The sequence below is a fragment of the Perissodus microlepis genome, chromosome 12 (assembly GCF_051167445.1).
Source record: "Perissodus microlepis isolate ML-2025 ecotype Zambia chromosome 12, ASM5116744v1, whole genome shotgun sequence".
In the NCBI taxonomy this organism is placed as follows: Eukaryota; Metazoa; Chordata; class Actinopteri; order Cichliformes; family Cichlidae; genus Perissodus; species Perissodus microlepis.
In genome coordinates this window covers 19788758-19804988 of record NC_140472.1, presented here as the reverse complement: position 1 = coordinate 19804988, position 16231 = coordinate 19788758, and the positions used below count along the sequence as shown (strand labels likewise).

The 16231-nt window shown below is 41.6% G+C and overlaps 1 protein-coding gene across 1 annotated transcript; it reads left to right on the top strand.

Annotated features, from left to right (window-relative positions):
* The first annotated feature begins 342 nt into the window (after positions 1-342).
* Positions 343-14707, top strand: LOC146376213 (leucine-rich repeat-containing protein 43-like). The gene is made up of 12 exons (XM_084947406.1): positions 343-585; positions 662-874; positions 1320-1430; positions 3813-3955; positions 7428-7666; positions 7789-7952; positions 9679-9817; positions 10280-10422; positions 12571-12660; positions 13761-13973; positions 14145-14229; positions 14440-14707. Exons 1-12 carry the CDS (start codon positions 499-501, stop codon positions 14577-14579), a joined length of 1767 nt encoding a protein of 588 aa, XP_084803532.1. The 5' UTR covers positions 343-498; the 3' UTR covers positions 14580-14707.
* The last annotated feature ends 1524 nt before the right edge of the window (positions 14708-16231 follow it).

Below are 16231 nucleotides of genomic sequence, written 5' to 3'. Positions count from 1 at the left end.
AAATTTATTGATTAAAAACAGATGAATAGTGATTATGATTTAGGAAGTATGGCAAAGTCGTCAGGTGAATGACCTTCAGTCGGCTTTTCTGTCCACTTCCAAACACAAATCCTTTCTACTAAGGCAAAGGTCATCTCACCACAGAGACAACAGGTAAGGCCAAAGAATCACTCACAACAAATAAGCACCAAGCTTCATCGGAGAAGAACAGCCGTCATTTTATTCAGTTAATGTGTTTGATTTTTAATGGTTAGTAAAACAGAGGACTTCAGAGCCATTCATGCCGAACTCCCTCGTAATGTTTCACAGGGTAGCTGCATGGAGCCCCAGGTGTTGCCAGGCAACCCTACAGGCATTTGTAAACAAAGAGCAGAAGTCCTTTTCTTCTGACAGACAGACCAAAGACTGACCGTGAACGCACAAACTACACTAGCTACAGTGTGACCGTGGTGTAAATCCGCCTAAATGTGATGAAGTTACGCAGTGACTAAGTCAGCCATGAGCTCAAGCACACTGTCTGCTGTGATAGAGAAGCTGATTCGCAGCCTATGTCTGAATGACTTTCCCGGTGGAAATGGCACATGGGTAAGTATCTAAAACACTGGCTTGTCTATAAATACTTTAGAGTCTAAGACATTAAAAACATGGATTCAATCTGCAGAGAAACACCAAAGGGAGTGCGGAGCGAGCAGAGATGGAGTCCACGGATGCTCTCCTGGATCTGCTGAGCTGCCCTCATTCTCCATGGCGCCATGATGTAATGTGGAGCCCTCAAGCTTTGCCTCTCAGACAGCTGGCTGTGCTCACACCTGAACGCCTCCACGCCCCCTTCATTTACAACTACTTCACTTCACTTCGTATTGTTGACAGAGACGTGAGTAGGCCTCTCATTAGAGGTGCACTGGTGTTCACTGATAGCCTATGGCAACAGTCATTGATCAGTCTATGATCCACAGTCATTCAGAATAAAAAATTTTGTACCCCAGATTGAGAATGAACCATATAAGGTATCTTCACTGACTGTGATATGCAACATAAAAAGTAATAATTTTAATAAAACTCAAAAAACAACAGTTGAAAAAGAAAAAGAGTTTTGTAATATGAAGGGTTATTGGGGGTGAATTTTATATTTGTCCCAATGTTAAACTGCTGTCAGTTTGTCTAATGTTTCTTCGCCACAGATTAGCTCAGAGCTACCAGTTTGCCTCGGATAACTCCTCACCCCACTTTTATCGTATTTATCATAGCACGGATTTATTTAATGTTTGATGCTTTTACACATTTGTAAAGGTTTATCTTCTGTCTGTCTGCGTGTTCAGGTAACAGCCATTGACGGTGGCCTGTTGAAGTTCTCAAAGCTGGAGGAGCTGGTGCTGAGTGCTAACAAAATCTCAGAAGTACCCACAGCAAACCTTCCCGGCACTTTAAAGGCAAGTCCCAGTCCTGCTTCAGCTTGAATTTGCAGCTCTTAATAGATTAAGTGTAGACAGCATTGTTATCATTTAAATGTGATTCGTGATTCACCAAAAAACACTATAGCTGTCCCATTCTGCATCATCAAAGGCGACACCCTTGCTTTCGGATTTACCCATGAGATCAGACGTTTAAATACTCTCATCATTGCCATAAATGTCATGGTAATTTTAGACTTTTAATGATTTCTTTGAACTGTATTTTTTCCAGAGTACAGTGATTGTACAGCATACCTCTAATGATTTAACAAAAACAACAACAAAAAAGAAATTAAATGCACAAGTTTGAAATTTTTTTTGATTTTCTCTGATCCACACAGGGCCAGAATCATACAAATATACAATATGAACATGACGCACAACCAGTAGTTCCTCTTTGCAGCATAAAAGTATTTGTTTGTCAGCACTCACTGGATCGACCAATACTTAGGAACAATGAAAACATTCATGGAACTCAGTGAAAGAATGAGAATGCAAAATTACACAAGTTGGGAAAGTCTCTCTCAGCCATTTCTCAACAACTTCAGGTTTCAACATCATTAGTTCAAACTGTGTCACCACTTTTCCAAGGTGTGGAGGAAGACCCATATGCCCATATGATCACCATCAGAAGCGATTGCTTGGGATGTTCATGAAGCACCGAGGCTCAAGCCTGCCATGAGCTGTTGGACAGTGTTACTCTCCAACAGTGAAGCCAGTCTTATATCTCTATGAACTGAGAGGGTGCCGACCAAGAAGGAAGCCCCTGCCTTAGTTGAAACCTTTAAGCTCAGTTGAATGAAGTTTGCAAAGCCCTCTGGAGAAAAGTTTTATGGTTAGATGAGACAAAGACTGAGCTATTGAGTTTGGAGGAATCAAGGTGAGCTTTCAAATCTGAGAACACTGTACCAGCTATCAAGCATGGCGGCGGTTGCATCATGCTCTGTTTTGCTGCCATTTATATTGTCACATTGCAACACATGCAAGTGGATAGAATAATGGAGGAGGAGGACTACCTCTAAATCTTTCAACTTCACCTCAAATCAACAGCTACATGGTTGAAAGTTGGACACATTTGGCAGTCCCAGCAGGACAATAATCCCAAACAAACTGGTTTTGGAATGGACACAGTAGGCTAACATTAAACTTCCCTTAATGACCTTCCCAAAGTCTGGTTAAAAGTTGGGTCTGTGCCAGCAAAATCAACCAGTTTGAACTCTAACAATTCTGCCAAGAAGAGTGGTCAAATATCCAGCCAGGCTACCAATAGTGTCTCATCCAGGTGCAACTTGCTAAGGGGCGTTTAACCAAATATTAGTGAGGGTGTATGTAAAAGTCTGAGCCTCTGTGTACATGTTTACCCTGTGTGAAGACGAAATCCAAAATAAATTCAAACTTCTGCACTCAATTCTTGTTTTTTAAAGTCATTAAAGACATGTGTGCTGTAAAAACTTTAAACCACGGAAAAATAACAGTTCAAAGAAATCATTAAAATTAGCACTAAACCCATGATGACTGTGTGTAAATTCTGAACACAAGCGTCTGTGGGAAAGTGGTTTTAACGTGTTGATGCACTGAGAGCTTAGCCCAGCACAGTCTGGCAGTGACGGCCTGAACGAGGGGTGCGTAGAGTCATCTGCAAATCCAGCCACACTGCTGGCTTTGCAGATGCAGTGAGAATCAGATTCAGATTCTGTGATGGAGGAAAGAGCTTCTCAGCTGTTCTCACTCTCTGCCACACAGTCTCTCAATCTGATTTTGTGCAGTTTCACTATCATATACTGATGCAGCTGCTCTGGATGGTCTTGATAGTCCCTCAGTAGGAATGTGGTGAGGATGGGAGGTGGGATGTAGGCTTTCCTCAGTTTTTGCAGAAAGTAGACATCCTGGCTATTGAGATGTTCAAGTTCTGCACCAGGCGAAGACCGAGGAATTTGATGCTCTTGACAACCACAGCCTAGATAACACGAGAAGGTGACGATGACAAGTGCTGCAACCAGTGTGCAGTGTCACACTTGCTCTTTTGATTTCTCGTTCTCGCTCTTTGTTCCCTCTCTCTTTCACTCTTTTATCTCTCTTTGTCTCTTTCGTTCAGCGTGCACACAATAACGCATACATGCCAAGGACTGTGAAGCTTTAAAGTTTTGGGCTTTAATGCACAATCAGACTTATAGCTCAGCAGCTCAGCTCAATCAGTCCTTGGTGTTTGTTTTGTTTGTTTCTTTTTCATTTTCAGATCTATGGTTTTATAAGTGATGATGACGCCCAGCAGGCTTTTATCTGAAAGTTCAGAGAACAAAGTGTAGCTGATGCTGCATGGAGATGAGTGAGTGACACATTTTGAACATGTTTCTTTCAAAGATTTTGGAGCTACGTGCAAACCGGCTGTCGTCTTTAGACAGCCTCGCCAGCGGTGCTCCTCCTCCCCACCTGCAGTACCTCGGCCTCGGCTCAAACACTCTGGGTTTCCACAATGATGTCACTCATCTTACTGGAAGACACTGGTTAGTTCATAATACACACCACAGACGCACAGACACACACACATACACACAAACCGGAAGCTTTCTGGCATTTTAAGAAAACCAAACCAGGTCAAATCAAGCTTTCAAGTGCAATTGTGTACTTTCTAATCAGTCAGCAGGTGACATTACTTCATTGCAGGTTGCTTTTATGTGGATTTACTTCTCTTTCACACCTGTGTGTCATACTTGCACTGATCAAACTGAAGCAATATCAGCTGGTTTCCTGCCAAAGTGGCCACAAGAGACTAAAACACACCCTGTTGGGAGGAAAATCTTTTCATCTCACCCACAAAACTGTGAGGAAAAACCAGAGCTTTCACAGTTTTACAGAATTATAATACCAGAGGTGAATACAGGTCTGATGATGTCTGTGTCTGTTGCAATCAAAAGGAAGTATTACAGCTTCACGTTAGAGCTCTGAGGCTTCTGCTCTTAATCATCACTTAAACAGAACTGCAAACATCTACAAACACAACACTTCTTTATGTCCCGTCAGGATTTTTCAGAACAGGAAGTGTTCAACATCTTATGAAAACAGGAGTATAATGGCTCGTACAGGGGAGAGAGGAGCCTTGTTGAGCAGCTTTTGGATGGACTTCTTTTGTCCTCCACTTGTCCAGTTCCCTCAAGATTTTTTAAGGACACACTGCACACAGTGCCCATAAATGTCATGTTTTTGGCTTGTAGCTCTTTGGAAATTGTCTCATTGGTGAAAAAATACTATTTTATGCCTACCAAACTATGTTATGTTATATGTTGGGTGTAGTCTATGTCATTTTCACCAATTCAGTTAATGAAATGGGAACAAGTGGTGTGTTTTTATTTTATTCATAGGTCAAACAAAAAAAACCCAAAAACAAAAAACACAACAAAAACTTTACTTTGAAAATGGACAAGTACACGAAGTGGACTGAAAACGAGTGAAAATCAAACAAAACACTTCAGAAAGTCTGGAAAACAAATGCTCAACACCAATTAAAAAATAGCTTGGCTCCTTGGAAGCAAAAATATAGAGAAGACTTTTACACAGTATTTTATAAATCTACAAAAATATGATTTGAACGTTGAGTGAATCATGGAAATTCATGAAGTGTCTTGATAAAGTGTCGGGTGAGCTGCTTCTGTGCACCTTTAGTTTTTTCAAGATCAAGATCAACCCCCTTCAACCTGATAGCTGTGAAGGCCACAGCATTTGAATGATATCACGGCCTATGAATGAGCGGCTCGTATCAGGAAAATCCCAGCAGAAATTTACCATTGTAATGCAAAAATGATCAGTCAGAACAGTCATGATTTGCAGTGAATTTTATCTCCATTGGTGGGCGGCTGGATCACCGTTGGTACACATGCACACACAGTTTGTGATTTTAAGGGTAACTTTCCGAGTGTGACCACTGACTGCGGGTATTTTAGAGCCTGAGATTGTCTCAAAAAGACACAGTTGCACTGATGTTTATAGTTTGAAACACTAGAGGACCAAACATACAGCTTTGATTTTATTTCTTTTTTGGAGTTACGTTGATCAGGTGCCTTCTGTGGCCCCCTCGTCCATTCACTGAGACGGTGTCTCACATTTTGAATGGCGTTCATTTTTGAAACTCAACACTGTGAGAGAGACAGACGCAATGTTTCTGTTACGCAGTGAACTTTATCAGTAAAAGTTGGACTTGTCTTGGCTGTCATCATGGGTTTCCTGCAGGTTAACCTGACACCGCCCTTTGCTGCCTACGCTACACCCAAAGATTGCAGCTCACAACTGATAAACACCGCATAAGAAAAAATTTGAAGGAAACGCAGCTACATCAGTCAAGACCGGGAAACTTCAAGTAACTGGCTTAAACTAGTCAAAAGGGTTTTTACAAGTGCTCATCAGTCATTTGTGTGCCATACAATGAAACTGTCGTTGGTTGCATCCCAACTGAAACCTCAGCATTAACAACCAGAACAGCAAATGCAAAAAGGAAGGAAGGAAACAAAAACAGGCATGACATCATAGACGGCGGAAAAAACAGGTTCAAAAAAAGAAAAAAGAAAGAAAAGAAAATCAAAATTTTAAAAGAGAAGAAAGGCGATTTAAGTGAATCTGGGATGTCGCGGGAGGAGATTTGCATCGTGGATGCAGAATGAGATTATTACATCTGGATCTTAAATAACTGGCACACACACTGTAGCTGACATTTAGCGATAACTGTGATAACAGCCTACAAGGATGCTGTGTCATAGCTGTTCGAAGTTGACTTGATTTTGATTTCCCAGATAAATTTCTTTGAAATTCATGACTAAATAAAGCATATTTTGAATATGACTGACGTGTTTAGATCAGGGATGTCAAACTCCTTTTATAGTGTGGGCCACATACACTTTGAACGTAATTAAGTGGGTCGAATTGGTGAAACTCAGCCTGTATTTATATTTACTGTGAGCCCAGTGTAAAAAAAGATCAATTTTTTTAATCTTTTTTTTATGTTTGACACCCCTGGTCTAGAGAAACTGTAGCTATTTTAGACACGGACGGATTCGTGTCAGTGCGACCCTGGGTGGAAATTACACTCAGGGATGAGGAGTAATGGCTCCAGTGTTTCTGTGAAAAACTATTTTGTGCTCCTCAGTTTCACTATGTATATACATTCCCTGGCCACTTTATTAGGCACACCATTTCAGCTGCTCATGAGCGCAAATATCTAATTAGCCATTCACGATGTGGCGGTACAGTGCGTTTAGGCATGTATGAAACTGAGTATCAGAATGAGGAAGAAGGATGATTTAAGTGAGTTTGAATGACAGCTGTTGATCTTCAGGGATTTCCCAGAACCATCTCTATGGGTTATAGAGAACAGGTTGAAAAAGAGAAAGTATCCAGTGTGTGTGTGTGTGTGTGTCTGTGTGTGTGTGTGTATTTTAGATATATATTATTATATTTTTCTTTATGACTTTTATGTCACACCCAAAACAACCTGCTGACATTCAATTGGGGTGAAAAACGAAAAGCTGCTTGTCAGCTGAGAGAGGGAGATAAGCTACAGCAGCCAAAGGCCGCAGTGTGTCCCACACCTGTTAGCTAAGAACAGGAAACTGGGGCTACGATTCACACAGATTCAACATGAAAACATGGTGAAAAACATGATCCATCCTGCCTCATATCAACAGTTCAGGCTGACTGTAAAAGTGAAACAGTGTGTGTGTGTGTGTGTGTGTGTGTGTGTGTCTGTGTGGTGTGAGGTATTTTATTGGCACACTTTGGCCCTCTTAGTACGAACTGAGCATCGTTTAAATATCATAACCTATCTGAGTATTATCCATCCCATGAAGATGGATGGAAGATGTGTTAAAACACAGTTAATAGCTGCATGAATGAAATAAGATATCTGTCATCTTCTTTAACATCTATTTGGATCACAAGTTGTCTCATACACATCTGTCCTGTAAAGCCAGCACCGCTGTCTGTCCTCAGGCCACAGCTGGTGTGTCTGGACCTCAGCGACTGTGGGTTTCAGGACCAGCCAGCTCTGCTAAATGGCTTGAGCACCCTGCCTTGCCTCAGGACGCTGCTGCTGGAGGGAAATCCTTTCGCGCTTGCATCTTCATACCCAGGACTGACTGTGGACAGCCTCCCGCAGCTTTCCTGTCTGGACACCTCATGGATTTCCCCGGAGGAGAGGATTCGCTTTAGGGGCTTGGCCAAGATGAGTGGTGAGTGTGTAAGCTGCCCTATGAGCCCTGTGAGCGAGGGCCCCAGTTTTCTATATAATTTTAATGCACACTGAGCATGTGCTTACAGGTCATAACATCAGAATACTTTTTACTTTGCACAGACCTGGCAGTAGGCATAGCGTCACCCACAGTGAGCGTGGGCAGGATGATGGGAATTCCAGATCCTCGGATGACTGTGGATGACAAAGCTCCCGTTTTCCCTGTGGTCAGCTACCACTATTTTATCACCTACGAGTTCCTGAGGCATCAGACACCTGCTCACTCGGTGGCGTATCCTTCCCACACATTTTTAGCATAGCTACAAGTTTAAATGTTTTTAAATGTTTTGGGCCTCGTTCTAATATTTCTAATATGGTTTTAAGCATTTAAGCTTTGGACGTATAATTGTCAGAATAAAGAGTGCAATTTAGTCAAACAGCATATTTCCTTCCTGTGTTAAAAGATAAAGCTACCCACACGCTGATAAGTTCGTTATTTGTTGTTTCCACCTTGGTTACACAATCTCTCTACTACACACTACATCTTCACATCTTTCTTCTTCTTCTTTATTAAAATTTTACTACAAATTGAGGTTTGTGGGGTTTTTTAACCTCACCTTTCTTTTGTTACATGTGATTAATGTATTTACTTCACTGCTGTAACTAAATTAAGAGCAACAAACAGCAACAAAATCCTTCTAAAATCTCTATCTAGCAATTTACCGGCAATCTTAAGATTTGATTTAAATTTCTAAATATCTTTTAAAAACCGCTGTGTATTACATTAGATACAGTTATAAACCCTGTTTAACTTTAACAGGCCAACAAAGTTTTGCTTGCATTTACAGAAAAAGGTGAACGAGTCATGGTGAAACATAGACATGGACTTTATTTAATCCCACATTGGGGAAATTCACTTATTACAGCAGCACAAATGTGAAATTGAGATATTATATATTAGAAAACTAAAAATAGAAAAAATTAATAAGAAAAATCGTGTACAACAAAGGTCCATGTGCAGACGGCTATTACATGCAGTAAAATGCATGTAATAGTAAGATTTTTTGTACAGTTCAGTGAGAGTGAAGGAGAAATATTGTTAGTATTAATTTTACATGGCATGAGTAATATTTTTTATGTTATTATAATACAGTATATATACATATGTGTGTGAGTGTGTACCTGTTTAGACATCTTTGTGGGGACCAAAAATTGGAAGTTTACTATTAGGACCAAAATCCTGGTCCCCACAAGTTTGAAGGCATTTTTCAGACTTAAAATGTGGTTTTAGTGTCAGGGTTGCAATTAGGTTATGGTTAGGGTAAGGGTAAGGGTTAGGCATTCGTTTTTGATGGTTAGGGTAAGGGTAAGCGGCATGGGTAAGTACATGAGTACACACGTGCCATAGGACACATTTACAGTGCAGTAATGTTTAAAAAAAAATGTTGCATTTACTGACAAGGTTCGGGAGCATTAATAGTTTTCTTTTTTTTATACTTCTTTAATATGTAAATGTATTTATTCTTCTAAAATGTCAACTGCTTGTTTTTCTACTACACATCTGTCAGATCTGATGACTTTGTGGCCATTGACTGATTGACTCAGTAGCCACTTTATTAGGTATAGCTGTATGTTAATGCAAAAATCTAATTAGCCAGTCACACAGCAGCAACTCAAAACAACCTGCTGATGTTGACACTGAGCACCAGAACGGGGAATAACTATTTCACACACTGCTGATCTACTAGGATTCTAACACACAACCATCTCATACAGACAATGCTCTAATCGCTGGAGAGATTGTAACTCCACTTTCTATGTTGTAGACAGCAACAAGTCTTTAACGTCACAAAAACACAACACACAAGCCACACACTTCAGTCAAAAAGGAAAACGAGCACATAATTTCCTAAATTTAAGCACACAACTGGGAGGAAAAAAGTACTCAGAGTACCACAGAAGTAAAATTATCCCATTACTCCAAATTGAAATTGATTTTTTTTTTTTTTACAGAAACTTGACACTGAGACAAAAGCTGACACAAGATCTGTGACTGAAGGCCAACGATCAAATGAGAACGGCGAAAAACAGACGTCCAAACAAGATGGCGGCATTCTGAACTCAGAGAAACCCAGTTGTGGTAACACATGTGGTAATAACACTTATCTCATCTGACCTGTGTGTCTTTGACGTAAACTTCTGACTGCAGATGAAGCACAGCAGACACTGTGACAGCTTTTTGTACTGAAATATACAAAACAAACAAACAGGGTCGCACGCCGTGTATAACAATCCCTGTTTGATATTTTGATTTCTTAAACTTGGTGATGTGTCCTGTTCAAATGAGAGAATTTTTCTCTTATAAAGTTTGTGGAATTTACACAAGTGCTTTAAAGGAAACTACAGTCAGATCAGCCGATGAAGAGCTGTATGCCTACATAACCTGAAACCAAATGACGAACCTGATCTTTTATCGCCTTCATCAGGTGTCAAAGGCACTGATGAGCAGCCGGTTTATATCTGGTTTACTTGTGTGTTTTCTTTTACTGCAGTGTGTAGTCATGACGATTCAAAAGCTGGACTTTTTTGTATGTTTTTCTTATTTATTCCTCAGCAGTGTTAAGGCACAGCACGTCCAAGCTGTCGTGGTCAGAGAGCATGGACTTTGGTGACACGCAAACCCACACTGTGAGCGCTCTGGGAGATTTAAAGAAATTCCTCAATCGGGGACTGCGTTTATGCTTAGAGGAAGAAAAGGTACAGAAAGTCAGGTTTGATAGGGTGTGTGATTGCACAGGCCTGAAGCCAAATTTTTCTGATTCACTGAAAGTTCTTCACTGAAACCTGAAATGACTCAAAGGCACTTTGAAGAAGTTAAAGTGCTTCATTGGGGTCATCTTGAATTCAAAGACACACAAAAATCAAAGTGAAAAAATGATCACTTTCCGGAAAAGGGTGGAGTGCCCACTCCGGGTCAGGGACGAGACCCTGAGTTTAAGTATCTCGGGGTCTTGTTCGCAAGTGATGGGAGAAGGGAGCGAGAGATCGACAGATGGATTGGTGCAGCGGCTGCAGTGATGCGGACGCTGTACTGGACTGTTGTGGTGAAGAGAGAGCTGAGTGTGAAAGCAAAGCTCTCAATTTACCGGTCGATGTACGCCCCTACCCTCACCTATGGTCAGGAGCTGTGGGTAGTGACCGAAAGAACAAGATCGTGGATACAAGCGGCAGAAATGAGCTTCCTCCGAAGGGTGGCTGGCCTCTCCCTTAGAGATAGGGTGAGAAGTTCGGCCATTTGGGAGGGGCTCAGAGTTGAGCCGCTGCTCCTCAACATTGAAAGGAGCCAGCTGAGGTGGTTCGGGCATCTGACAAGGATGCCTCCTGGGCGAGGCCTCCTGGGCGAGGTCTTCCAGGCATGTCCCACCGGGAGGAGGCCCTGGGGCAGGACACACTGGATAGATTATATATCTCGGCTGGCCTGGGAACGCCTTGGTGTTCCCCCGGATAAGCTGGGTGAGGTGGCTGGGGAGAGGGAGGTCTGGGCTTCTCTGCTTGGGCTGCTGCCCCCGCGACCTGGCCCCGGATAAGCGGAAGAAAATGGATGGATGGATGGATGGATGGAAAAAATGATGCTGCAGGCTCGTCCGTTTTGCCAAACTTTCAATGCAGCAACTCAGAATGGTCTGTATGACCCCATGTGGTAGTATGCACGTAATGTGATGATGGATGAGGTCCTGCGGATCTAATCCCAGATCTGGACCAGGGTATCACTCTTGGACAGTCTGAGGTGCAACCTGGTTAGATGGACTACCCCTCCATGGGCATGCCTCCCCAGACAATCACTGGGTCCCCACCAAACCGGTCATGCTGAACGATGTTACAGGCAGCTTAAGGTTCACCTCAGCCTCTCCAGACCCTAGCTGTGGCAGAGCTTATCTTGTTCCTCTGTGCGCACTAGGGTAGATACCGGTCCTGTTGATGGCTTAAGGACCTTCTACGGCCCTGTCCCGCTCTACTAGAGTAACTGTCTGTCTCCTGGAATCTCGTCCATGCTCTTGAGACTGTCCTGGTCCAGGTGTTACCTCCTACCACCAGCAGTGACACAGATCCTACTGCCAGCAACCTCCACCTGTAAAACCATTCATGTATGGGGGTTGTCTTATTGTTCTCACTGTAGTGCACCTGTTGTTAATTTCATTAACACCAAAGCATCTGAAACTGTTTAAAAAAAACCCTCTGATACTAAACTGACCTGATCAATATCCCAGAAGTTTAATCGACTTGATGCTGCACTCTGATTAAAAAGAGTTCCAGTTAATGTTTCATATTACATCTTCTCTATAGAGATAGTTTTTCAGATTTTTCATTTATGATTAAAAGTCCACTATCCAAATAAGTGATAGGCAATCATTTACTCAAGAGTCCACATGATAACCTTGGGCCTGTTCAGTACTAATGTTGTCTCTGTAAGCTTATTGATGAGGCTCTCCACAACAGTCACAGTTTATCATGTTGTCCAAAATTAATTGGTTAAACCTAAAAATAAATATATTAGAAGCAGGAGACAATGAGCTATTTTAATTACAATATTTAGAATCAGCATATATGAAGTATTAGATCCCTGATTTGTTTCCTGGAGGAGACACAAACCCAACCTCAGCAGGTCACAAGCATGTGTACTCGTACTCAGGGTCTCAGCCCTCCTGAGAAATGGGAGGTTCCCATCAAGTCATTTGGTAACAAATCAAACACGCAGATGCAATAAGGGAGGAAGGCACCTTACCAGATTTAGCACATAGAACACCAGAAATATTCCATTTTATTTCTGAAGCAGACAATGAGCTGAAGATTTGTTGGCCTGTGTGAGTCACAAAATGCATCGAAACTCATAGTTTGTGGTTTTAGGTCCTGTCGTGGCCTGCAGCTTCTGAAGAAGTCCCGCTGACCAAAGCCAACCAAACTGGAAAAGAGAAGAAAGGCAGGAGGGAGAAAGAAGTGAGTGTATCATGTAATACCATTGAACTGTAGGTACAGCCATCACCTAACTCACCGACTGCAGACACAATAATGAACTTATTTTCAGGGAAATCTTGCACTGTTGTGGAACGTGGAAGAAACTTGGTGATGTGGACAGATACTCTGATTTTTATGTCTGGGTTCAGTGTCGGAAGCTATGCTTTATTGCATACTGTATATTCCTTTCAACGCTGATGGTGCCTTTACTTCAGAGATGCAGGCTTTTGACGAGTGTCAGGGGTGATTTGTGTAACACTAGGCGAAAGCATATAAAGGTTCAAAAGTTCAAAATGGACCAAAAAGTGACCCTTGGGGAATCCCAAGAGCTGTTTCTGTTTGGTGCTTATCATAAATACTGAGAGATTAAAGGTATGCACATTTTTTCTGTTACGGTGGAGTGGGTGGAGACAAGTGTCAGGGGAATAGCAGTAAATCTAAAAAACAACTAAAAAGTTCATGTTTATATGTGGCACCTTCTTTTTTGCATAACAGACCTTTAACATGCATGTGATGGTACAGGGAACTGTGATCTCAGATGAATATTTCTGGAGGTGTTCCTGAGTCCATGCAGGGATTTCTGTGACATGTTTTTAATGCAGTGCTGCCTGACGATCCGACGATCTCTTGCGTACAGAGATTCCTCCAGATTATCTGAATCTGTTGATTTGATTATTCTGAAATCATTTATAGATGCAGTTTTTTGCAGGTTGGTGAACCTCTGCCCATTTAAGTTCTGTGTAACTTTCCCTCTATAAGATTATATCCAATCATGTTACTGACCAGTTGCCAGTAAACCTAGTTGTAATAGTCACTTACTTTTTCAGGTTTTTGTTGCTCCCGTGCCAACTTTTTAAAGATGTGCTGCTGCCAATAAAAATATTAACTCACTCACTTTAAACACTTTCTGTGTCCTGTGGTGGATACAATTTGGGTTTATGCATTCTGGTTTTAATTTATTTATTTTTATTTTTTTAGAAATGGGGTTGTAATCAACAGAAACATAATAACCGCAGGGAAAGCCTCGATGGGACTGTATATAAACAGAAAGTTATTTAATGTCACTGGTCTCTTCTTTATAGTCTCCAGTTAAATCTGATTTCACCAAGTCTAAAGACAAAAATAAAAAATCTGTATCTGAGCTGGTCCAAGATGCCCCGATCAGACGAATCCTTGGCTCCGTGCACATCCCCCTGCAAAGCCTGGTCAGAGGAGGCCAGCAGGTTAAAGTCCTCTGTGACTTTGGCGTGCTGCACACAGACTCTGAGGTGGAAGCAACACAAACACATCAAAAGGCAAGTTTGCACATATGAGTTTATGTTTTGCTGAGATATTATTGCTGTTTTCTGGATGAGTTACATGGGACAAAGGTTAAAATAGGAAAATCCATCCAAAAGAGTAGCATTGTAGGAAAGGACACAAAAAACAAATTGACATGTCTGGGCTATTTTTTCGTACATCTTTAGGATTTGGGAAGGAAAAACAAAGAGGACAAGAAGATGGAGGACAAGGAAACAAAAGGGAGACAGCACAATGCAGCATCGTCAAAAGGTTAGCGAGAAGACTGCTTCATGACAAAATGGCTTTGACATACATAAGACAGGATAAAAGCACCAGACCACTTTGAGAGTCAGAGCAGCTGTAGATGCTGTGGTCTGTGTCTAGGAGAGGATATTAAGAAAGAAGGCAAAGAATGAAATTGCGTCATTAGTCAGTGAGCTTTTCTTTTTCCGTCTCTGTAATCCTGCGTGATGTCGGCAGATAAAGAGAAGAAGTCACTTGAAGTGCACGACTCAATAACCAGCCAACAGGAACCAGTGATTGTGGAGCTGATTGTGGAGCTGAAGAAATGGCAGACTGCATCTGAAGCTCACCACTTCCTCCTGCCACAAACCTCCTAAGGCAGACTGCTCTCCCCGGGGTCCGTTTGTCCTTCCTTCCTCATGACTGTTAACTGTGACCGTACCGTTGATTTAACTGCATAATAAATTTCTTGCCTCCGCAAAGTACCGCGTTATCAGGCTGCTGTATTTGCATCCTATGTGCATGTTGTGTGTGCATTTAAGTGGACTGGAAAATGTCCGTACTTAGGGCTTATTCAGAACCTCAAATTAAATATCATACCCAACTTTGTGTTCATGTGACATGGAAAAACCGCCCAGACTGACAGATTCCTTTTAACTACATGGAAGCTATTTTTTTGAACTTAAATCCACTCAGTGAATCACCATCTTGTGGTGGTGGAGGGGTTTGTGTGTCTCAGTGAGCCCAGGGGCTATGTTGCTGAGGGGTTTTTGCCCCAAAGCAAATTAGTCCTGTATGAAGGGCCAGACAAAGAGTGATTCGGAGGACCCCTGTAGAAGTAAAGAAATCAAGAGAACGAATTACTCTGCCCAAGATGGGGTTACCAGGGCCCCTGCCCTGGAGCCAGTCCTGAGGAGGGTGGTCAAGTGAGAGCGCCCTGGGCCCGTTGGACCCAGCCACTCCAGTAGGGTGGGTTCAGTGATGGAGAATGTCAGCACTGAACCCCATTACAGCCTAACTTTTTATATTTTTTCAAGTGACAAAAAGCAGTTGTGGTAACTTTATTAAATTATTAAAGTGATTATCAAAGCTTAGATCACTGTCGAAAAATAATGCCAAGCTTCCTAACTTGTTCACTGTGTTTCAGAGAAAGGATGATAAATTATTTTATGTCTTTGACTTTTTGGAGTAACAACAATTTCCATCTTATCTCTTTTCACTTCTGAAAAGTTTCTAGAAAATTAATCAAGAATCTGACCCGTTAAACAAGTTAAATTGTGATCCTTGAAATGTCTTTGTGAAAGAATCATAATACATCACTGTTGACCTTCAGGTCATCAGTGACTTCAGTAAGAGCCGTTTCTGTGCTGTGGTTGGTTCTGATTGGTACTTATCAGAAATACTGACATTAAAAGTATGAATATTTTTTTTCAATTAGGGTTGAGTGGGTGGAGATGAGTGTCAGGGGTGAGTTCTGACAGAAGAATAGCAGCAACAGTGAAAAGGACTGTTTATAAGATGGTAGTGAGACCTGCTGTGATCTATGGTTTGGACATGACAGCCCTGACAAAATGGAATGATGAGACCAGGATGGACACATTAGGCTGTGTGGTTTGGAGACAAAATTAGAGGCAATGCTGAGTTGGTTTGGACATGTGCAGGTGGAAGATTAGTGGTTACAATGGACAAAGGATGCTGAAGGTGGAACCGTCGGGCCAGAGGAAAGGAGGAAGACTACAGTAGAGGTTCATGGATGTAATGAAGGAGGACATGCAGGAGGTTGGTGTGACAGAGGAGTATATCACAGATCATAGCGCTTATAAAAGAGTCTTACAGCAAATATGAAGTCCTTATTAAAGGGGATTGATAATATAACCAGGTGTTAAAATATATTAAATAAAATTAGGCAAGTGCTCCAGATTTGGCTTCTGGAGCTTTCTAAGTGTGCCTCTATGAACACGTTTGCAGTCTATTAAACAATTCCCCCTGGTTTAGTACTCTGGTTTTGAAATGTATAAAATAAAGGTTT

Bases quoted from the DNA above. Each gene is read 5' to 3' on its own strand.
- LOC146376213 (XM_084947406.1), top strand. From the start codon at position 499: ATGAGCTCAAGCACACTGTCTGCTGTGATAGAGAAGCTGATTCGCAGC. The intron at 9,818-10,279 runs GTAATAACACTT...TTTATTCCTCAG, and splicing joins CAGTTGTGGTAACACATGTG to CAGTGTTAAGGCACAGCACG. The intron at 10,423-12,570 runs GTACAGAAAGTC...TTGTGGTTTTAG, and splicing joins TATGCTTAGAGGAAGAAAAG to GTCCTGTCGTGGCCTGCAGC.